The following is a 24,972-nucleotide window of genomic DNA, read 5'->3' as shown; positions in this document are numbered from 1 at the left end:
ATTTCAGTCTCGCATTGGTTTTCTCTATAGCAGAGTTATTCCTGGATTCCTGCTATAACAGCCTTCTTACAAACAAGATAGGTGCAAAAATAACTAGCACTTTAACAGTGATACACAGCACAAAAAACCCCTCTAATACAACTTTCTGGACCCCTGGGCCATTGAATATTCTGCCAGCAAATATCAGATGTTGAGGTGGATGCGTTGTGGAAGTACCAGTAAGGGCCTGTTGTTCCACAGTGACCTGATCTGCTTACCCACAGTCCAGACAATTCTTTGCATTGTATCATCCAAACCTTCCCATGAAACATATAGAACTTTTAAGTCAACATGTGACAAATGAGCAGCTTCTGATATGGCAGCTTAGGAACTCATTTTTAATCCTGCTAAAGCAGAGCCTACCCTACATCGACACAACACAGCTAACCTCAGCTTTATCCAAAAAACTCCCTGAAGCTGTAGAAATCTTTTATGTGACATAGAGATGATGAACTGTATTGTAGCTGTGCTAGACTCCAGACCTTTGTTGTTAATGACTGCATAGCACATGTTTATGCAGTGACATAAAAGCAATTCATCAGCCCTCCCCAGACTTGACTGAACGGCTCAGTAAGCTTGGTGTGAATTTTATAATCTGTTGTTGCTTTTAAAATGCCTTTCTTGAGATACAGAGAGAAAGCAAGAGATTGAGGAGCTCTGAGAAGCATTTCTCTTCTCCACAGAGAAAGAGACAGTTTCCTACCGAACTCAAGGCCTGGGTAGTCATTGGTATCTACACATTTCTTACTGAGGCACAAATCCTGTTATCATAGATCAACACCTAAAACAGGTTCCACTGTCCAGAGTGACACATGAATTATTGCTGAGCTTAGAACAACTCCTGCATTTGTTTATACAGCTGCTCCATTTGCCACTAGCATCTCAGCTATATTTCTTCTGAGCTATTTCAGATATGAAACTTGCCATGCAAAATCAATCCTTTTTATTTTACAGTCCTGCAAGTGAAGATTATATATCCATTAACTTTGACATGAATCTGACCCACTGTCCAAACAAAAAGACCATCTCTCATTCTGAAACTAAAGAGTTTTTTCTAAGTACTTGTGATTTGAGCATCTTGAATTTGACTTATGGTTACCATTACATATAATTCCATTCCCACAGTGTGAAGAAGAAGAAATCCTTATTCAACCAAAGGCTCCTTCATTATGTTAAAATATGTACTTTCTATTATTTTAATGCTGTTAAACACCAAGGTGAATCAAGAACAAACTGCAAAACTGGATTAACATGGTTAGATTTAACCTGAAATACTCTGAATCTGATACCCTATCAACAAAGAAACTGCTTGGTTACAGCACTCCATTATTTTTCATGTAGGTAAGACTGCAGAAATGTATTCATTATGTACACAATCATATCTGATAAGACTTAGAAAGGGAATGTACAGAGCTGGGAGAATTCACATCCAACAAAATATATAAGCAGCTGAATAAATGTTCTTCTATCACCTTAATGTTACAAACCACTTGGCTCTTTCGCTGCTGATCACCGTATCTCAGATGTAACCTGAAATATATTTAGGCCAAAATGTCTGCTTCCCTTCGGTTAATTAATTTTCACTTTTTGCCTCCTAAAAATATATCTTTGGCAGAGTGTAAAGCACAACCTTCTGTCATAGTCTTTATTAATCCAAGTAGTATCACCAGGTTTTTTTAAAAGCTATGATAGCCTAAATAAATGGGCGTTGAGCTCTGCAGTGACTTTTACTAAACCAAGCACAGGAACCAGACTGGGGAGATCTGTAGCCTAAGAACTTGTCCTTTTTTTCTTTTTCCCAGCTCTATTAGCTGATCTTAAAAAAATCTAGGAAGTCCTCGAGGCTGTATCTCCAGTACGTCCTTAGACTACCATGGTAACAACAACCCTATGACTACAATGTGGATTAATGATGCATTTAACAGGTGACAACTTTTTTCATTTCAAATATCCAGGAGTGCTTTCTTTCTCCATTGACCACTTATAACAATTCCTTTAACAATTAAACCATTCAATGACGGGAACTGGACAAAATACATGGAAGTATTTCATTAGCATAAGGAGTCCTGTTGGGTACAATTTTACTGAATGTGGCTTCCACAGTTTGTCCTGCTGACCTGTTTCTCTTGTTATTTAGCAGAAACCAGGGCCTGCGGACAGCACAAACACAAGCTTCACTCTAGTTTGAAGTCAGGACACAACCTGAGGCGCTCAGCTATGCTCCAGGATACACTTCCCAGCTCTTGAAGTTATGCATCCTTGAGAACCTCAACAGTTAAATCAGCTCCAGTTAAGGAGAGATGCTGGCTTTCACTATCTCATGATTTCACCTACGTTTTTTCCAAGTTCTAATTCTTACAGCTTTGACCCTGAGCATCTCAGCAGGTCTCAGTGTTGGTACCTCTTCAGGACTGTCTTTTAAGAATGTGAATAAAGTTACAGAAAGAACCTCAGAAATCCCAGCAAGTTAAGTTCTTAGGCATGAACTGATAATAATTAGAAATAATAAAAAAAGAAAATCAGTAAAAAAAAGAAAAAAGTAAATTCCGTCAGTATATTACAAGTCAGTAATTCATTATTCTTAATATTGAGAATAACGTAATCACAATAAAAAGGCATTTGTCTAGCCCTGTGAGCACTCACCACTAGCAAAATTACTTAAATGAAAAGGAAAAAAAAGATAAACGTGTACACAAAATTAGCACGAGAATTAGCAATCAACTATAGTTCACACAAGGTTCTTAACAGATAACATCATCTTTATTAATAAATTATGAACTGCTTAGTAGAGTTTTTGCTTAGTGATATCACCATAATAACAGATACGTTTTATTTATGTTTCAAGTTACATCCAAAATAAGCAAGTCATTCACTGTCAGATTCTCTGTCATGTCTGAAGACTCTTTACCCCAAATTTAAACTTTCATTGCTCTAGATGAGATAGCACTCCATCAAAACCAAGGGGGATAATATGACGACTTCAGTTGTTGTGCTCATCTTTGGGGATTTTGTTTCTATGATACAACAAAGCAAAAAACTGCATTTCTTAAAGCCGGCTGCACTTTTCTCATAAGGATGGTATTTTTTTCTCTGTGGGATACAGTGCTATTTGTGCAGCAGATTGTATTTTGACAGATGCAACTGTATCATAAAAAGGCCCTTAGCACGATCAGACTGGTAGCTCACAAACATTCATGAGCTCCAGGATTTCATAAAAGACCTCAACAATTAAAATGTTTTTGAGAGTGTAAAATGCCCCCAAGACACTTACCTCCCCCACACCAGTCTGCAGAATTTTCAGTCCGGTTGTTTTTTCAAGCTTCTCTTTGTTTATGGCTGTAAGGAAAATTAAGATTAAAAGAGTTACAGGAAAGCTGGAATACGCATGATTTTGCAGCATTTACAATATAACCAACCTTCTTTCCTCCATCAACAAATTCATGACAGTTCCTACCGATGCCATCTATAGAATATCCTTCCCTGATAGCAACTCTGCTAGTCAGTTTTCTGAATGCATAGGTATGCTATTAATTATTCATTATTATGTGAAAAAGAAAGGCAAACTAATTCTAGTTCTCTTGTACACACAGTTTCACACACATTTAACACATATACACAATATGTTTTGAAAGTTGTCTTCAGTGGAAACTTCCCACTGTCTTCCTTGCAGTGAAGAGCAGGGCAGCACCTTACCATTACAGCAGCACTGCCAGTTTGTGGGACATTTCACAACAAAGATAGGCAACTCTTACCTAGCAGGTAAGATAAATAGGTTATTTCACAACATTGGGATCCAATGCACAATGTTTTCTTGTTTGAAATTTAGGTTTTTCCTATTTATCAGCTTCTATATTGGTAGAAGCATTCAAAACAAAAATAAAGTAATCCAGTATAAAACAGCTAAATGCAAAATAGAGATAGTAATCACTAAGACTACATCTATACTTGCAACCCAAGCACACCCAGGCCATGAACTTGAGCACTGTCTTACCATTTCCCACACTTTTAAATCATTACTACGGTCTTCACATGATTTTGGCCTTTGCCCAAGAGTATTCTCACAAAAAAAATGCCTAACCACAGTTCTGGGGACAGTGCGAGGACGGGACTATTCCCAGCTGTGGGTACGGGTAAGGTCTTCCTGTCTTGGATGGAAAGACTTTAACCTTCTAGATGCAAGCTGTGTCAGTGTGCCAAAACCCGGGCACCTGGTTTGATTTATTTATGAGTAGAAATGAAGCCTTGCAGCCTTGTTAAACTCTCCTCCCTTTAGCCATCTAGTCATTGACTATGTAATCCAAGTGAGTCATCTAGGTTCTCTCTGCACTCAACGGAAAGGGATGGACATTTAATATGATGAGTCATTCCACATATCTTCCACGCATCTGCAGGCACCTATCTCCTTCCTTTGACTGCAGACACAATTTGGAAAGACTCAGGCTCCTCAATTTAAGTTGCCTAAAGGAAACATTGCTACCAGAAAGGACAAGAAGTCTGCTACAACATATTGTACTCTGTAAATTCACATTAAAATACTGAAAGGAATTAACATATCTTTTCTTTCATTTGTGAAAAATAGTCTTTAATTGTTGCAATTCAAAACATATTCAAAACAGTGGAGATTGCAGCAGACAATTCTCAGAAGCAATATTATTGTGGACTGATACTTTATTTAGTTTGTCCAAAGTGCAACACAAATGACTCACATTTATTTCAGAGGTGAGTCGTATTATTAGGGCTCAACCTCACCTCATATATCCAAAATGTGGAAAAATTTTGGTAAGAGATTATATGTGCAAAGACTCAAGAAGTGAAACCTCAAGCAATTCTAATACAGAGAAACTTTTCTGACTGCCCTCAGCAAAGGATGAATATTGCCTGTGACTTAAATAGAAGGCAAACCGCTGTCCCCCTTTTAGACGCACACAACTTATCTTTGCTTCTTTTTAAGACGGTACTGATAAGCAGAGAGGAACATGGAGTCTCAAGCTAAGAAAGTTTAAATGCATGTTTTGCTGGATGACAGCCTAAAAACTGCATACAATACTCACATACTTAATATATATGCCATGCTTTACACATTCACAAACATATTTATTCCACCCAGGGTCACGGGGACCACATGAGAAGGAGAGTTGCCTGGAACATGCAATTTGAGGCTACATTTTCACTGTGTTGTATATGTTGTGCAGTATGAATTTCCAAACAATAAGTAAATCTTTGCCAACAAGCTTAATTTTCAGCTTTGAGATAGATTCTGGACTATGTTGCTTCACTGATGGCTGATGACCTGCGATGTCACATTACAACATTCTCCCATTTGGATATGCCATTCTCTTGCAAAGATGTGCCATGCCACCACACTGACCCCCTCACACCCAGCATGTACATTAAAGGCAGATGTCTACCAAATGCAAAAATTTAGATATAGAAAACCAGAAAGCTCCACAGCCTCCTTCAAAGAAACTGAATGGTCCCACAAATGATTATTTGGTAGTCCAAGATAAAGAAAATTGTACAGCAGAGAGGCTGCAAAATAAATGGATATAAGTAAACAACAAACTTTATATCCCAGTGTGTAATTTCCTACCACAAGAACAGTTAATAGGAAATATTTGGTCCTCTGAATTGCTGAAATTTATAATTACTACTAGATACTTGACCTTCCTATTATAGGTTTCCTGAAGACTTTAATTATTGAAGCTTTGATATTTAAAAAAAAAAGTTTACTTAACACCCCCCTTTTTCCCTTGACATTGGCTAAAACACGAAGGACAGCTCTGACAGCCATGCCAATGTAAACCCTGTCAAAATTAGGAGGTATGAAGGCACAACGTGTTATTGATTAAATCATAACCTGAAAATGGTCAAGCTCGGGCACTGTCAGATTGCAGAGAGAGACACAGCAGACAGTCTCCGGCGTGTTCACTCCAGGCGTGTACAGGAGAGTATTTTAGCTAACCTTGAACTCCACAAGCAGTTCAGGAAGGTGAAGAAATTCTGTCAAAACCAGTGGTGCTGAAGCATCAGCTACATATCAAGCAGCTGCTTCAAGTCACTGAACGTGAATATAACTACTTAACTATAATTGAGAATTTAAGACAATAAAACATGGTCGATAACCTATAGCTATATGAGGAAAAAGTGGTGGGAAAATAAATTCAGATATTAAGAACAAGCTATTAATCCTTTGAAAACTGGCCTAAATTTTTTTAAAGTATTTTTGTGTATTACCTTCTAGCTTTTATTCCAATACAAATACAGAGCAGATGATGTTTCTGTTGCAAATTTTATGAACTGGAAACGATAATTCTGGGTAACATGGTATATTGCACATTCCATCAGTTGATTTTTTATGGCCACAGTTTAAAGTCCTGAAATACTAGCGGAGAACCGACAAACTCATCAGCAAAAAGGCATAATAAAAACAGCTATTAAAAAAAAAAAAAGGAAAAAAAACCCCAACCTTACCCAGTTAGCAACATATAAATCCCTTTTTTGATCTTCCACTGAAACAAAAAGGGCTTCCAAACACACAAAAAAGGAGGCCTTTAAATTAAATTCACTAGATGAAGGATATGCAAATTACCTGAAGAAGCGGAGCCCTATAATGTTCTCAAAATTCTGCAATAGCCTATTTAATTAGTATTTTAATTTATCAGAATAATTCTTTGCACTTGACAATTTATGCAGTATTCCATATAATTAAGCACGCAGCTACAGTGGAATAATTTTGCCTACTCTCTGTATACCAGTTATTTTAACCCGAAAGAATCTGTGGAAGTCTCTTCTGTGATCTAAATTACAATGGGGACAACTTAATGGCTTTGCTCTATTAGAGAGCACGATGAGGGTGTTACTGAGTGTTTAAGGGTAGGGATTGTCACTGTTCATAGTCTTCACTAACCTGAGGGAGGTCTGATGTGTTTTCTGAGGGCTAACGTTTATTTTCTTCAGTAAAGTTATCTGTCAGTGGCAGGGTCAGGAATTTGAGTGTCTAGTTTTGTCGTCGGCAGGTTTAACCTTAGAGTCTGTTGGTTATTAGGAGAAGCAAGTTACACAGGGCTTCGAGCAGACCTCCAGTCTCATTATAGCACTTCTGGAAGAAGGAAGGCCTGAGAAATGAGTGGTTTACAAAGGTTTGCTGTAAAGCAGGTTACCAAGCGCAACTGCCCCCTCTGGCTTACTCATGGGAGCACACGCTGGCACAAGCGCGACGAGGGAGGGGTTTCTGCAGGTGACTTCCTTGGCCTGTCCCCCGTGCTGCTGCAGGATTACCTGCTCCAGAGAATAAACCATCCTTAAATATGAAAAGTATTTGTGGGAAGATGGTGTCACTCACAAGGAAACCTTATTTTTCTGCTATGAATCTGACTTTGAGAGTGTGCTGTATTTAATTAAGCGTAGAAAAAAAAGTACTTACAGACATATGATTCCCCTGACCTCTATTACATGCCCATTTTAGAATGAGCCAATTTATGCTCTAAACTCACTAACTATATTGACTAGACCTCCAGTCAATAAAGTGATGGAGGGCAATTAATTTAGCTTTACTGTAGGCTGTCAGATGAATTCTGCAACAACCGTCTTCTTCCCATCAGCTTGTTGCAAAGCTCCTTTCAACATTGAGAAGAACTTCATTTATTTTTCTCTCTTTGAGGAAAGGAAAGGGAAAAGGAGGAAGGGAAATCCAGAGAGATGGTAAGTGTTTATTCCAGCTTTTAACTTTTTAACAAATTTCCCAAATCTAAGACAAGCAGATGTTGCATTTATCTACATCAAGTCACTCGTCACTTTCTTCTCCCCTACAAAGAACCCCCTGGTTTTGTGGAAAGCTTCTTAACAGGGTGGACCAGAAAAACTGCCTTTATGTTTGGCACGCCCATGCACTATGTGATGCAATACATAGCAGATAGTAAAATCTTTGTCATTCAATGAAAATGGATTCCCATAATATTTGGTCTCTCTCCCTGTTGAGAAGAACACAGTCCCAGAGTAAACCAGCCTTTGCACAGTCAATGCACCTCCTGAAACTGCTGAGACACACCACGAAATGAGAATGGGACAGAGGAAAACTGCACTGTTGGTTCAGTGTTCTCGAAGTCTTTTCCCAACAGAATAACCCAACATAGGTTACATAGGTTTTTCCCACCTCATTCACTTTCCTTTACTGGAAGTAATTAAAAAGTACTTTAATGAACTTTGAATTAGATACTTGGGTATGACCACATTCAGAAGAACAGACTTTCTGGAATACAAGTAAACTCTCCCTGATGTTGGCATATGTCTACAGCGTGGTGTGTGGTGACCCTATGCCCAGCCCTGGGCACTTCTTCCAGGAGCTACAGCCTGTGCATCTGTAACTCCTCTCCCCATGCAGGAGTAGCATCAGACTGCAAGTAAATTAGTCAAAAACACAACATGAGCATTCAAAATGCTCCAGCTTGAAACAAAAATAACTAACTCAAGTAGCCAGATACAAGGAGAAGAAGGGTTACTTTACTAAATTTTATAATTCAATTAGTGAGGGACAAGTACACAGGCTGCAGGCAAATGGTATTTTGTCTTCCAGTCTTTACTGGGGGATGACATGATAGTTGCTTCATATGTGATTTCTAGTTAACTGGCAGCCAGGCCTGGAATGAAAATGGTTGCAGAAAAGTCAAAGCTGCGTGGCTGTACTAGTGACAGCCTGCTAAATATTATGTCATATTCAATTTTCAAGTCATTTTTCAAATGATTTTAATTAGATATTGTTTCAATCTCACACGCATTAATTTAATTTCTGATATCAACATTTCAACTTTCAATCTGTTCAGATGCAGTACCTTGCCGCCTGGAGTAATTTAAAATATTGTTTACATCTCCAGCAATTTTGTGGGCACACATCCTTTACAACCCGCTCTAGCCAATAAAACCAGCAGATGGAAATTCAGGCCGTGCTCACCACTCCCAGCGCACCTTTGCATTCTCACAGTTTTTAGTGCGAGACAGACAAATCTCCATGCACACAACCAAGGAATTTTCCATCTCTGTTTGTCTTTAATTCTGTTCAAAAAATACACACAAAATAGATTTGTCAGGCAAATAGCAGCACTGCATGTTGCCATGAGAGAAAAATTGGCCCATACTTGAGTAGCTCCCAAGAGCTGTATATTTTTTCACACTCATTCACTAAAACAGCATCACTTTCTCGTCTCTAAACCATCTACCTCCCATGTCCCTAATGTCCCATGGTCAGATAATATTCAAGGATAAAGCAGCAAAGACCTGATACATCAAGACCTCACGTAGTTGTCTGTTTGCATAGATTAGGTATGTATTTTAAACACATTCTTTCTGCCTGACTGCTTGCATTGATTTATTTTTACTTATTTAATAAATAGCTGCTCAATTGTATGTTTTCCCTTAAACATCCTTTAAAATCAGCACACTGCTATTCTAAAATGTGATACTGAAATTGTAAAGGAGTAAAGGAGTTTGGGATAGCTGCAATAACATTTTTGTATTTCTCTGGAGCTTTTTTGTTAATGGTAGGATCCATCTCAGAAATCAGTCAGGGTTCCCTCACTAGTCAAGAGAAGTAAATAGGCATCGCCAGAGATTGACTTACCTGATCCTGAGACAGGTATAATATATTCATCATATATAAATATAGGCCTGGAAAGGCCTGATGGGGCAACAAATCAATTTTTTTTTTTCCACAGGTGTACCCTTGTAAGAAACATATGTATACAAACTCCGAAATACTTCAGCATTAAAACAGTCCTATTGACCATGCCATGGCTACAGAGAGGAATTTTCCAAGTGTGGTGTCAATGTAATGGCTCTGCTCTTGAAGTATGAACAAAAGCAGTTTATATGAATTAGAGCTGTAGAAATGAAAAACCTTTATCAATTCCAAATGCTTTTTTGCAGAGCTTGAGAAACCCTTTATCAGAAGTATTCTCCTAAATAATATAAGGAGGTTGATGTCCACCAATAGAAGAACTTTGAGTACTAATAACCAAAATAATTATGTTTTGGCTATGTATGTTTTGCAAACAGAATGTATTTCAGCGCTTTTTTTTCAGTGACAATTTTTAATCCTATTGACCATTTTAACAGTGACAATTCAATATCGCACATTACTTGATGCAGTGCAGCATATGCATGTGTAAAAACTTGCTTGCATACTTAAAACACTTATCCATTATTTATAGCTAAAGGTGTATCAATTCAGCCAGTATTAGCACAAAATGAAAAAAGAAGTGTCATTCCACCTTTCACATCAAAATTTGTTCACATAAATATTCTCTGACAAGTTTCAGCTCTGTACGGAAAATTCAGATAAAACAACCTGCAGTATGTTGAGCTGAAGCCAGAGCAGAATACATTCAAGTAGACCAAAGTTGCATGACTACTGGTGCTAGTGCAGACAATTTTATCTCAGCAAGCTTCTTTCTCGGCTGATTGCTAATGTCTAGATCAACTTTTAATTGTACTTTTTAAAGTCCCAGTTAGCTTAACATTAAAGTTCACCATCATATGTTCAGCCTTAACATTTACAAATTAGAAGGCAAAATTGGTGGTCCCAGGGGATGGGTGGGTAAGAAGGACCATCTGGATCTCTCTCAGCTCTCCTTAGTGGAAGGAACTCTTTGCCTCCTCACCTTCACAATATGGTGGAAAATAACACTCCATAAAATAAGCTTAAGGCCACAGCTTCTTTTCTTTCCTTTTAAATAGACTGGCTTTTGGAATGGCATTATAAAAGAACAGGTTTGCTGCCTTCTTTTATTTATAGTCAAGAATTCAACAGATTGCTTTAATTTTCTCCTGATGAAAATACTACCAAAAAATCAAACAGATAATGGCAGTTACTCAGCTTTTCAAGGCTAGCTATGTATTCTAGTTTTGTGTCTGCTTTTTGCTTCTATTTGAATATTCTCCCACTCAGTATAATTCATTTGAATCCCTCAGGATACCCACTGCATCTCCTTTTTGGTTTGTTTTTTTTTTGTTTTTTTTTAAATAAGAACCATCTGTCTTTTTTAAAAACATAAACTTTTATGTAAGATCCACTCCTTGTCCTTTTAATACTTTAGAAAAAGTAAAAAAAAATATAAGATTCTATGGCCATCTCCATCTAATAGGAACAAAAATATTGACCTACCTAGCGTCCAGGAATAATAGTATCTAAAATACAATTTTCTCTCCTGTTCTCACTTTTCTAGCAGTATTAACTGGGGTGGTTTATAAGCAGAAAGAACCATTGAAGTGACCCAGAAGTTGCTACTTATGGTTGTAGCTTTGTACAAATTGAGAAAACCCAGTTATCTGGAATTTAACTGACCTTGTGTGTTTTCTTTAGAATAGATGATGTGTTATTAGGGCAAGGGAAAGTACTAAACCTCCTCTCCAGAAGCCTATCAGCTACTTTTTCTATATCTTCTATTATTTTTTAACATAAAACAAACCAAAAAGCTCAGGAAAAGAAAACCAGAAACAGTTGTTGCACCTTTAATGACAGACCACTTTTAAAGAAGTGATCCACTCCTCCTCCCTGGAAAATACACCGGCCCTCTTTGATATTATAATATATAATTAAAAATACACATATTGACCTCTAATTATGAATCCTCATCTTTGTTATGCTGTACTTCTTTAGCATTCTCCTGCTTGCACCACTTTGAATCTTCTCATATAAACAGCCTGAAATATATGAATTATTCTTAATCTTATTTAAAATCTGTCAAAATCTTTGGATGGACACTGTAGTGTGTTTGCACTGGTATATGAAAAATTTAAGGGGCACTATCACTAATCCTTAGCATGCCAAATGGTTGTTATTTTTAATAAATACACGTTCAAGAACCATCATTTTTTTCAGTCATTTCCTCAGTTAATAAAACAGTACCCTGTAGGTTCATTTCTTTAATGATCCAAAACACAACTTCAAGCCATGTTATTTGTTATTCATCTACAACTACACTTAATGTCATCCTTGTGGCACAAATGTAACAAGACTGAGTTGGGAAAACATTAGCAATATTTCAGCTGACTGGCTCACTAAATCATGAATAACACAGCTAATGCACAAGGTCATTCACTAACAAAATCTATTTGCTGTGCTTCAGAATAAAATGGGAATATTTATTATCAAGGATGCCACTAGTAACAGGAGTCACAATAAAGCTTTCAGATAAGAGTCAATAGTGACAATGTTAACTTGCCCATTGTTTCTCACAATAAGTTTTCATAATTCTGGCCTAATGATAACTTTGAAGGCTACTTTGCTACACTTAAAAAACTTTCTTTAAAATCATGAAAAAGTGGAAGAATCAGTGAAGCCTGCTTATAGTTCAGAAATATAGGGCCAATATTTTTTAAAGAATATGAACTTTAATCATGTTATAAAAAAACATTATGTTTATCCTTGGATGGGTGAAGGGCAAAATAAGGAAGATAAATCCTTTTCTACAGAGATAACGGGGTCCTAAACGCATTTACAGAATTTGCATGTACATGTGTATGTGCAGGTGTGCATACTTGATGGGAATGAGGAGAAGGATTTGACAGGAAAAGATCTAAGTGTGTGAAGAATGGCTACTTTGCAGATCCTGGGGATACTCAAAATATTAGGATTATTACAACACCTGCAAATTCTTTTCACAGCCAGGATTATCATGGGAAAGACACTGCACAAACACACAGCTAAAGGGTGGCTCCTGTGCAAAAGAGCTTCTATTTACCAAACTGGAGACAGTAAATGGCTACAGAGAGGAGTACAGATAGCAAGGAATTGAGATTGGGCAACAAGACAGCAGAATACCAAAGCAGCATCCATCCACACAACATTCTTTCTCTTCGTTTTTGGCACAGGAAGTGATGTGATCAGCTAAGCCTTATAAATCCTTTAAAAGCTGCAGCACTTTCACTGTTTCACTGTTTAGAGGAGCAGAAGAGACTTATTGGCAGGGTTTAAAATAAGGAGAAATGGCAGGAAAGGGCACTCTGATCAGCTCTCCCAGAAGTGCTGGAAGCAAAGGCAAAGCTTTCCTTCTCTATAATTGGTGTGACGGAGAGGTCTCTCCTTTGCGGTAGGCTTAACCCAGTACTTACTGGCATGAGTTTCTGCTGGCACCGTCTCTCCTCTAACGATGCTATGAAAACATTTTTTTAAGGCATCCCTACAAAGTATAAAAAATGTTACCTGGACTGTCCCACACCCTGTGGTGCCAGTTCAATCCAAGTGGATTATAAATCGGATTATAAAGGTCTCATTGGGTAAGATGCTGTTGTGTATCTCAGATCTCTGTGCATTTTGTGGGAGAATCCTACATTCAGTAAGAAAAGCATTTCTGTTGTGCTGCTTTAGAACTAAAGAAGAAAGATGAATTGACAGAGTGAGACGCTGTGGACTAATATTGTGTATCAGGAGCTAACCCTGATGGTGGAAGAGTTTACTGGCCATCAAAATGCCAGCTACACACTCTTGTGAATAGTCCCTTCTTTTTTTTGGCAAAATATACATCATTAGCAAAAACCCTGCTATTTAAACTATTTGAGTTTGTCTGGTAAATTTTGACTGACATGGTTTAGAGCGTGATCACAGGAGCAGTCCACCCAGCAGATAAAAGACAGTGGTAACCTCTGTCAAGGGTACGATAACCTCTTTCATTGGCACTGATGCATTCAAAAGAGGACATCGGCCCAGAGCCGTTATGAGACTGTCAGACTTGTATGGATTATGCAATTTAACACATAGAAATCATTACTGCATACAATTTACAATAAATGTAAATGAAATGCCTATCCGCTTTATGCATACATGGGCATAGGTCACTATTTGAGTGCCAGCAATTTCAAGCAATTTCTGCATGTTATTTTCTGCAAAAAAACCAGCACAATAGCTTCCTTATGGGGTGAAAATCTATAGGAGAGTTAAAAGCTCACTGAAATGTTTTCTGACTTCTCTCTGACTGCTCCATTTGGCAGGCAGACTTCTCCCCTACCAAGACAGGCTGTAAAGTACACCTAAAGCTGGGCATGAAGCCATCCTCGCAGCGCTTTCCCCTCCCTCACAGCGTGGCCATAGTGCAGGCTGGTTTCCAGAGCTTCCCCTTGATGCAAATATATGGAAACCAGCCTGAAAAGAAATATTTGCTACTGGAAAAGAAAGGTGGCTATTACAAGGGCAGTACAGATAATGACTTCCTCAGGAAAGAATTTTGTGAGAAAGAGCTTTGCGTATTTCCTGACCCCCTTGCTTTTGTAGACTGCTGGATCCGTGACTGATTTCTAAAGGAGAGGATGCTCATGTGAAAGCATTTTAAAATTCCTTTATATATATATATATATATATCTCATACGCTAAAGCCATTTACTTTATAAATACCTGCAATAACCTACACATATATATATAACATGTATGTCTCAATATAAGATACATACATACGGCTTATTCCACCCACTACTCTTCGAAAATGAATATAGAACAGTAGTATAAACATAAATTAAGCATGAGGTATACATCTCCGCCAATCAAGATTAATGTATATTATTATCCCTTGACCCCTTCTTAATGTTCCATTTTACCATGTTTCTAAAATATTTATACCATACAGGGTGTTAAATTATAGCAATTAAGACCATAGTATGGTTTTATTAATATTTCATCAAGAATGTTTCATAATTTGAATTTCCCTGGTGCCCTTCTGTTGCTTTGCTGTACACTGTGGGGATGGAGGGCATTTCTGTCTTGTTCTTCTTCATCTTTGCAGAACTTCACCAGCATTTTGCTTTATTTAGCCAGAGGCAGTGTTTTGCAGCTACTGATTTTTTATCTGGTGGTTGACTCACGTAATAGTTTCAGGTCCTTTATGTCCAATTCTGGGTCTCCACCACAACAAAGACATCAGCAAACTGGAGTGAGACCAGAGAAGGGCTGCCAAAGGGACTGGCGCATGAATTCAAGGACAGGCTGAGACCAGCATGTTTGTTCAGCCTGGGCAAGAGACATCTAAATGGTGTTTTAACTGCTGTTGACTGCTACCTGGGTGGGATTACCAAAGAGATGGAGCCAGACTTTTGCAGAGACTCGTACCAAAAGGACTCAAGGCAAATTGCTACACAGGAAATTCTGGTTGGACAGAAGGAAAATACTGTTTTCTTAGTGAGTAAGTGATCGTTGAGCATTGGGACAGGCTTCCCCGAGAGCCTGTAGAATCTTTATACGTTGCGATTTCCATAATTCAGGTGGAGCAGGGCCTCAAGAAGCCAAATTTCAGATTTGGCGCTGCATTACACTGGTTCTTGGACCCAATGACCTCCAGAAGTCCCTTACGACTTAAATTTTTCTATAATTATAAACATATATATAACATCTTTAAAGACAGAAATTCTTCACAACAGGCTGTATAATTCCATCTTAACATTTCTGAAATAATGATAAAACCTTCCTTGAATAGGTACTACATGTTTTTTATGAGGAAAGGCTGCTGTCCTCAAGAGTACCATCGTCTCTCAGATCTGGGTTCAGCAAAGCATTTTTACTTCTGGTTCAGTTTGTTCTTATGCAGCAAAGCACTTTAAGACATGTTCAGCTGATGAATCATGGCCCAAAAGCACTGGAGTGGAGTGAAGAACAGAAACATGGAAGTTTGCAAAAATTCAAAACAAACTAACATTTGGGCTTTATTGCTTAGTTTTTGTGGCACACGTATCTGCATGGTCATCACAACAGAGCTGAACTAGGTTATGACAGCAAAACTGGAGAGATTGAAAATATTAAAAAATGGAACATTATGTGAATAAAGAAAAAATAAATTATTTTAGAGAAAATAATAATATTAGAACAGACAAAAAAATAAATAGAAGAAAAGGAATTATACAGAATGCTGTTCAAATATGAAGAAAGGTCTCTTCCTGAAGCACCATAATGTCACTGCATAAATGGCAGGTGATTAAAGGACACAACTGAGTTTTCCAGCTGCCAGATCACAAGGCAGATAGACACAAAGAGAGAGGATGAAGAGAGATGCACCCATGGAACAAAGGGGGATGAGAGTAACAGAAAAACTACCCAGCACTTCAGATTAGGTTTGGCTACTCCTTACATTTTACAGTCTGTATTCCAAAGGTGGCTTCATAATGCAGTTTTAGACATCTGAAAATTAGTCATTTAGTAAAAGCTTCTTGCCTAGCTTTCCCATAGCTCATAGAGAGAGGTGCTTCCAGAGAGCACTTCATCCTCTCTCAGAAAGACATCATTCACATGTAAATAAAATGTCACCATCCATTTGATGTGCAGCCATGATATGCCAAAAGCAGTTGGGGCTTTACAGCAAAGATTCAAGGAACTGATTTGCGTGATACAGAAATAGGTAAGAGATCTCACAAGGAAGATGGTTACCAAATTCATGGGTGAAAAGTCAAGATGGAAAGAGTATGTCTCTGTTAACCACTGTTTTAGTCACCCAGACTACAACATGAAGGGTAAAATTCTACATGGTGGTTTCCCATAATTCTGAGACTGTAGTTTCAAAACCAAAATTAATTTTGGGTTTTGTCCTAAAAAAATTTAGTATTTTTTTCTCCATTCATATATTTGTATTATTTTATATAATCTAGGATATAAGTAGCAGTGAGTAATACTGACACAGAGTGATAAGATTGACTTAATCTAGCAAGAGAATACAAGAGTTAAAATGATAGTTGTAAAATAATTCATTAATTTTAAAACATCAAGGACAGTTTTTACTAGGTACAGACTACAACTTTTTTTTTTTTGTGAATCCTTAAATTGCTTTTTTGTGCTGCAATGATGTTATATTAAATATTTTAAGATATGAATTGTTTCATTCAGTACTCAGCAGCCTGTTTTCAAAATAATGGAACATTACAGGTTTTATCTTTTCATTTGAAAAAAAGAACAGAATTTTGTGTATTACAAGAATAAATTTTGATTAATTTCTGATAAGATCTGCAAAAAACTTCCTCTCTAAAAAAAGTTTGCTGAACAGACAAAGTTGAAAAATTATCTGGACGAACAAGGGCCCCCAGGGCTATCCAGAAAGGATTTGGTTGATATGGGAATTCATATAAATGGAGGCAGCAGCAAAAGAGCACAGCTCTCTATATTACATTGTCACATACCAGGAAGAGCTGATGCTCCTTCAGGTAACATTGTGCCACATATAAAAAATGAACAATTTCGAGCAATTAGTTTCAACAAAGGTTGAATGAAAATCTGAACGTCCTACTGTCTTGCAAGTGATGCTACGAAGGAGAAAGGAGGCATGTTTTTCACATGCAGGATGGGTGAGGAGATGAATGCAAGATAATTAACAGGTTCCTGCATCTCTTGTTTTTGATAGCCAACTTGATTAGAAGTTCTGTAATTTTTTAGCTGGACAATTCCTTGGGTCAAGTTAGGAATGCAATTCCTGTAAAACCTCATCTATAACAGATAAAAGCACCAAGGTCTTGTAAAATTGAGATACATGTAGGATGTAATTATATGTTAAGTGTATGTGTTTTGTGTGTATGATGTATGGTGCTGGAATAGGATTTGCATACATCTGAATATTCATTAGATCTTCAATATCTTGTGAAACAAAATGCAATAAAGGAAGAAATAGAAACAGAGATAACAAGGGGAAGATGCATCTCTTTCATTTTCCTAATTTCACACTGTATAATGATCTACCCATCTATTTTCTTATTTAAAAATATCAACAAGACGTTTGATATTATAAATAACACTAAATAATAGACATTAATAATGCATTATAACCTTGCATTCAATTACAACCTTTAAATTAAATCCAAATATATTAATACTTAAATAATAATTAATATAAAATTAAATTTTAAATATAGTACTGTATTACTTTGTGGAAATTATATTAGCAGTTAGAATACTTTAAGGACATAAGCCTATCTAAATCAAACTGCAGGCTCTGTTGACAATTCATTTAAAGGAATCAAAATACAGCACTTATTTTCTAATTACAACATATAAATACAATTCCATTATCATATCGATTGTAGTACTGCATCTAGCTCATCTTTTAAGCTACCGTATTATTACTTGTGCGGTTTTACTATGTCCTTAAAATACACTATGCCACATTTTAAAATTACTATTTCAGCAGCAGTAGTGTTAAAGGAAAATGGCGTTTTTATAAAGCCTAATACATCTGAAGGGAAAAGCACTCAGAGTATCTAAATATGTTTTCTATGCACAGTTTGAACTCCAGTTGTTCAAAGTGAAGTGTTGCCTTTGGTGTGGAACATGAAGTACTTGGGATAGAAGAGCAGAGCAGCATCAAAGAAGGACCAACCATCTGATGCCACAAAATGCATGTATTGATTTCATATTTTGAAAGGCTTCCTTTACTTTGAATATTTAGCAGATCCAATGAAAGTCTGAACTGACCCCAATGAGTTTAAATCCTGCTTTAACTGAAATGTAACATTTGAGAAGGACATAGAAGTTATTCTATTATTATGCTTGTTATCAGCAAACAGGGTAGTATTTCAGAGGTGGATATATGACACATTGGGCTTTTGGAACAGAGAGGTTATAAAAACTACAAAAATTACTTGTACTTACAATCCTCAGTAGACTATGAAAAAGAAACTACTTTGAAATATCTTTTATAGAGTAGGCAGAGGTTTCTTTTCTAACATCTCAAGCTAAAATATGTAAATAACCTATTTTTTTCTACTATTTAATATTATGAAACATGCTTTCAGCATTAGATGAGCCACAAAGCAGTTAAATTGACTACTGGATTTATCTTTGGCATTAGGTCTTTTTTCACACTTGTAGCTTTTAATTTTCTTCACTTTTTAATTATTAATTTTGACTTTCAAAAGGACCTTGTCCATTTTTTTACTTGTAGTAAAATCAAGAGTTTCTTGCCATATTCCAGATGCTGATCCCATTTTAAACCTAGGTGCTAGATAATAACATATGTGAAGATGGCGAAAGGGAAAACCCAGACTATTCTCTGCTTGTTATGAGGAATTCAGATTTCTTTCTCTAAATGACATCTGAACATGTGGCCATTAGGACAGTACTTTCCACATAAATGTATATTTCAAATCTTATATATCTAGTTAGGACAAAACTAAGCAGGAGCCAACAAACCCAAACCCATGAAGCCTGGTGAAAGAGTTGGAAGCCATCCTGCTACAGGAAAGCTACGACATAGTAGCAATTATGGAAACTTGGTGGGACGAGTCCTATGACTGGAGTGTGGCCATTGATGGCTACAAACTATTCAGAAGGGACAGGAGAGGAAGAAGGGGTGGAGGTGTTGCCCTCTATGTGAAGAAATGGCTAGAGTGTGAAGAGTTGTTGCTAAAGAATAGCCATGAGCAGGTAGAAAGCTTGTGGGTAGGAATTAGAGATCGGGACAACAAAGGGAACCTTGTGGTAGGAGTCTACTACAGGCCTCCTGACCAGGCAGAGCCTGTCGACGATGCCTTCTTACTCCAGCTGGAAGAGGCATCACGATCACAGGCTCTCATCCTGCTGGGTGACTTTAACCACCCTGACATCTGTTGGAAAAGCAACACGGCTGGCTGCAGGCACTCCAGGAAGCTTCTAGAGTGCTTAGACGACAACTTCTTGAGACAAGAAATCACCAGCCCTACTCGAGGAGATGCATTGTTGGACTTGTTGGTTACAAATGCAAGTGAGGCCATCAGGGATATCAAAGTTGAAGGCAGTCTGGGCTGCAGTGATCATGCTCTAGTGCAGTTCACTCTCTTAAGAAGTTTGAAGCCCAAGAGGAACACCATCAGGACGCTAAATTTTAAGAAAGCGAACTTCCAACTCTTCAAGGAGTTAGTAAATAGGACCCCATGGGAAACTGCCCTTAGGGACAAGGGAGCAGAACAAAGCTGGCAGATCTTTAAGGATGCTCTCCATAGAGCACAAAAGATCTCAATCCCAACATGTAGGAAATTGGGTAAGGAAGGCAAGAAACCACCATGGTTGAGCCGGGACCTGCTGGTCAAACTAAGGGGTAAGATGGGGCTACACAGGAAATGGAAGAAGGGACAGGCAACCTGGGAAGAGTATAGGGATGTTGCCCGGCTGTGTAGGAATAAGGTCAGGGAGGCCAAGGCACAGCTAGAATTGGACTTGGCAAGGGACATAAAGAAAAACAAGAAATGCTTCTACAAGTACATTAACCAGAAAAGGAAGGTTAAAGAAAATGTACCCCCCCTAAAGAGCAGCAATGGGGAACTTGTATCAATGGAGGAAGAGAAGGCAGAAGTTCTCAATAATTTTTTTGCCTCAGTCTTCACTGGCAACCCCTCTCCTCCTAGCTCTTGTATTGATGGCCCACAAGCTGAGGATCCAGGTGACAAAGTCCATCCCACTATAACTGAAGGCATGGTACGTGATCACCTAAGGAATCTAAAGACATACAAGTCCATGGGACCTGATGAAATCCATCCCAGAGTCCTGAAGGAACTGGCTGATGAAGTTGCAAAACCACTTTCCATGATATTCGAAAAGTCATGGCAGTCAGGTGAAGTCCCTGCAGACTGGAAGAAAGGAAACATCACACCCATTTTTAAAAAGGGAAGAAAGGAGGACCCTGGGAACTACCGACCTGTCAGCCTCACCTCTGTGCCTGGGAAGATCATGGAGCAGATCCTTCTGGACGCCATGCTTGGGCACATGGAGGACAGGGGGATGATTCAGGACAGCCAACATGGATTTACTAGGGGCAAGTCCTGCCTGACTAACCTAGTGGCCTTCTATGATAAAGTGACTAGGTCAGTAGACAAGGGGCAACCTATGGATGTAATCTATCTGGACTTCTGTAAGGCCTTTGACACAGTTCCTCACAACATTCTACTTGCCAAATTGGAGGGATACAGATTTGATGGGTGGACGGTTCAGTGGATAAGGAATTGGCTGAATGGTCGCACCCAGAGGGTGGTACTCAATGGCTTTAAGTCCAGATGGAGAGCAGTGACTAGTGGTGTCCCTCAAGGGTCCGTCCTGGGACCAGTACTGTTTAACATTTTTATCAAAGACATAGACAGAGGGATTGAGAGCACCATCAGCAAGTTTGCAGATGACACCAAGCTGTGTGGTGTTGTCGATACACCAGAGGGACGGGATGTCATTCAGGGGGACCTGGACAGGCTGGAGAGGTGGGCCCAGATGAACCTCATGAGGTTCAACAAAAGCAAGTGCAGGATTCTGCACCTGGGAAGAAACAATCCTCAGTATAAATACAGACTGGGGGATGAGGTATTAGAAAGCAGCCCTGAGGAAAGGGACTTGGGGGTGCTGATTGACGAGAAGCTGGACATGAGCAGGCAATGTGCTCTCGCAGCCCAAAAGGCCAATCCCATCCTGGGCTGCATCAAAAGAAGTGTTGCCAGCAGATCCAGAGAGGTGATTCTGCCACTTTACTCTGCTCTGGTGAGACCTCACCTGGAGTACTGTGTGCAGGTCTGGAGCCCTCAATATAGAAAGGACATGGACCTGATGGAGCGGGTCCAGAGGAGGGCCACCAAAATGATCAGGGGGCTGGAGCACCTCTCCTATGAGGACAGGCTGAGGGAGCTGGGGTTGTTTAGCTTGGAGAAAAGGAGGCTCCGGGGAGACCTCATAGCGGCCTTCCAGTACCTGAGGGGGGCCTACAGGAAGGCTGGGGAGGGTCTGTTTACAAAGGCCTGCAGCGACAGGACGAGGGGCAATGGTTTTAAGCTGGAGAAGGGGAGATTTAGATTGGATATTAGGAAAAAGTTCTTTACCATGAGGGTGGTGGAACACTGGAACAGGTTGCCCAGGGAGGTGGTTGAGGCCCCTTCCCTTGAGATATTCAAGGTGAAGCTCGACGAGGCCCTGGGCAACCTGGTCTAGTTGGGGGTGTCCCTGCTGACTGCGGGGAGGTCGGACTAGATGACCTTTCGAGGTCTCTTCCGGCCTGGATCAATCTATGAATCTATGAATCTATGAATCTATGAAATGAAGTGGGGTTAGACAGATCTGGCAACAAAAATAGTTTAAAAATATTTTCCATTAACAAATTCTTATTTTTTAGTGATGAACACTCTCCATAACTGATCTAAAGAAGAAGGAGAGCTGATCAACTGGGACAGTTACTAAATTACCATCCTGCAGTGACCTATGCTTCTACACAAGCCCAACATGAGTTATATCACTGAGCCCTCTAGTTCCAGCTTAGACCTGGGTTAAGTGTTTCCAAATTAATTGCAGATAGCAATTTTGGGTTAAACATAATGAAAAAACATCCCCCAAAAGATCCAAACCAAAACCTATTGTTTGACCTGAAAAATATTTTATATTTTTACTTTGATTATAATTTGATTTGAATTTTTCTAGAACTAATTGCTGAAAAGAACAGAACAGAGCTCAAAGCACAACTGAAACAAAATACTTAGTTTAACTAGAACTAATGCAAGGAGATGTACTAAAATAAAAAAAAAAAAAGTTCTTTATGTATTTACTCAAAGTAAATTTAAGTTTGGTTTGGTTTGGCATGGTTATAAAAAAAAATCCCCAAAATATAATACTCCCCCCTTAGAACAAAAAGTTCTCCATATATCTCTTTCCAAATATCCAAAGCATATTCAGGATTATAATAAAGGAAATATAATTCGATTTGGTGATTTCACTGAATCTGTTTGGAGTAGTCTTTATCTGCAATTGAGACACTAAAAAATTGTCTTCCTTTGCATTAACTGGAGATGCACCAGTATGGAAGGGAACATTGCACATATGTTCAACAAATTTTTTTTTGAGAACAAGAGAAAGAGGTTTTATGATAAGTGAGAACAAAATAAATAGACAACTACCTTTTCTTCCATTATTAGCTTTTGCTTCAAATGTATTTTACAATACATTTTTCTAATCAATACAAATCTTGCCACTGTTCATACAATTAGAATCTTATCTACAGACAGGCAAGCTTCCTGGCAGAGTCTAGAGCACATACTTGGGGGAACCTAAGGTGTTGCTAGTAATAGTTGCAGCTGGTACTCCTTTCACAGAAATAACTACTGTAGAGCAGAATATGTTGGTGCCTAGTCTGCCAAGGTGAAATGCTGCGTCTTGGCATGCTCTGCCCTCCCTGGGCCTGGCAGCGACAGGGAATGGCTGGACACATGCCCCAATCTGTTGATCTGCCATGGCAATGATAGCCCTTGGCAGAGCAAATGAGCAGGAGCCATACACAACATTACACATTTTGCAGCTAAAGCTATCAGAGCATGTCTGCCTGAGTCCCACAGCTGAAGCCAACACCATGCATCCCTGCATCTAAACACAGCCCAATTAATCTCACTTTATTAAGAATTCAACTCTCAAAAAAGGATATTTTCCCTACCAAGCTTGCATTTTTTCCTGTTTTGCAGTTTTGTTTGAGCCCTTGCTAACTAGCACAGTGTTGGTTACCTGGCTGATGAGAGCAAAGGTGTCTGAATAATTTGTGGTTATAATACTAATATACAAATATAAATAAGAATTTATACAAAATTATTTCATATGTTTCTAAGTTCTCTCCAAACAGCTTGGTGTTGTGCCTTTGTTAGACCTAATTTAAAGAATAGTTTTCTGCGCATAATTCTTAGGTCATAATTCAGAATTTGATTCAGGGCTGAATTTTGGTGTGAGGTCATAACTGTTTTGTGCCTCACCGATTTCACTGCTGCGCTCCATATGGGCGCTGTCAAATGGGAATCTTACCCTGTTGGTTTTATAGGGTCACATTTTCATAGGCATTCAGTTCAATTCACTCAAAATATAATTGTGCATCAATTTCAGTGACACATAAAAGTCACACCAAGATGCTTCTGTTTTGTAATTGGAAACAGATTGCATAATGTAGACACATCCCCTTTATACAGTAATACCTGCGTGAGTAAAAGTCTTTGTCTTCACCACGAGATGGGAAAGTTGTGAAACAGTATATAAAAGTGATTTTCTGAGAGTCATCCAGCAGCCTACCATCAGAAATGGAAATTCCTCACTGTCCTGAAGCTGAACTCAGTGACACTGCATTTCATCCCATTCTTCAGCAGTTAAAAAGAGAATATTTCTATAAATACTGATAGTTTAACGTGTTCATCACAGCCTGGAATTAGTAATCAAACGCTACTATGGGGGGGGGGTGGTTCAGGATAAAAAGAAATAAGTAAAAGTAAGATAAAATTATAGAGCTAAAGAAATCAGCTGGACTAAATACCCCAATTTTTCTCTACCCTCAGCTAACTGCCTTTTTCTGAAGAAAGGTAAAGGAAATTATTCTGGGAAAAGGAGAAGCCACCTTTGAGAAAAAAGCAGCAATCAGTGCACAACAATAAAATCATAGATTAACTGAAGGGTTCTTTATTATAAATACATCTAACACTTCATTTTACTTGGTACTTTGGGCCCATTTAAAAATGAGCTGATAAAGCAACATTATTTCTTGGACTGACAACCAGCTTACTGGATTTCAGAGAGGTCAGAGGCTTCCTTGTTTATTTAGCTGAAGTAGCCTTTTAGCTCTCTGATCTTCTCAGTCTATTGTTATTATAAGTCTTCCTGGAGTTCTGCTTTTCAAATACCTTGTCTCCAGCTCACTTTGCATTTCCTATTCAGCAATTTAACCCTACAGACAGTTTATAAAACAAGATAAAAATCTATAAATTAGGTGTCCATGGGTGCTTGTGCCCTATATCTTTGTCAAGGATGATCACAATCAAATGCTTGTTTCTCGAGACAGCCTGTCAGCAAGCACAATTACAGGTTCTCAACTTGCCCTGCCATAGCACAAGGCAGAAGTAAGACTCTTGTAGCAAGGGAAATAGCTTCATACTCATTCTTCATCTCTTTTCTGTCTATTTTCTTAATTCTATTTATTTTCTTTACAGATTGCCATTAATACTTTTTTGAAAAAGTAA

General features: G+C 38.4%; 1 protein-coding gene across 1 annotated transcript in view; it reads right to left on the bottom strand.

Moving 5' to 3' along the window:
- Window positions 1-24,972, bottom strand: part of PTPRN2 (protein tyrosine phosphatase receptor type N2) — a 654,118-nt gene that overhangs the window by 233,481 nt on the left and 395,665 nt on the right. The window contains 1 exon segment of the mRNA XM_074157635.1: window positions 3,311-3,375. Within this exon segment, the coding sequence (XP_074013736.1) occupies window positions 3,311-3,375 (65 nt within the window).

This window comes from Numenius arquata, chromosome 12 (assembly GCF_964106895.1).
Source record: "Numenius arquata chromosome 12, bNumArq3.hap1.1, whole genome shotgun sequence".
Classification (NCBI taxonomy): Eukaryota; Metazoa; Chordata; class Aves; order Charadriiformes; family Scolopacidae; genus Numenius; species Numenius arquata.
The sequence above is the reverse complement of the archived record's forward strand: the minus strand, read 5'-3'. Positions and strand labels throughout refer to the sequence as shown.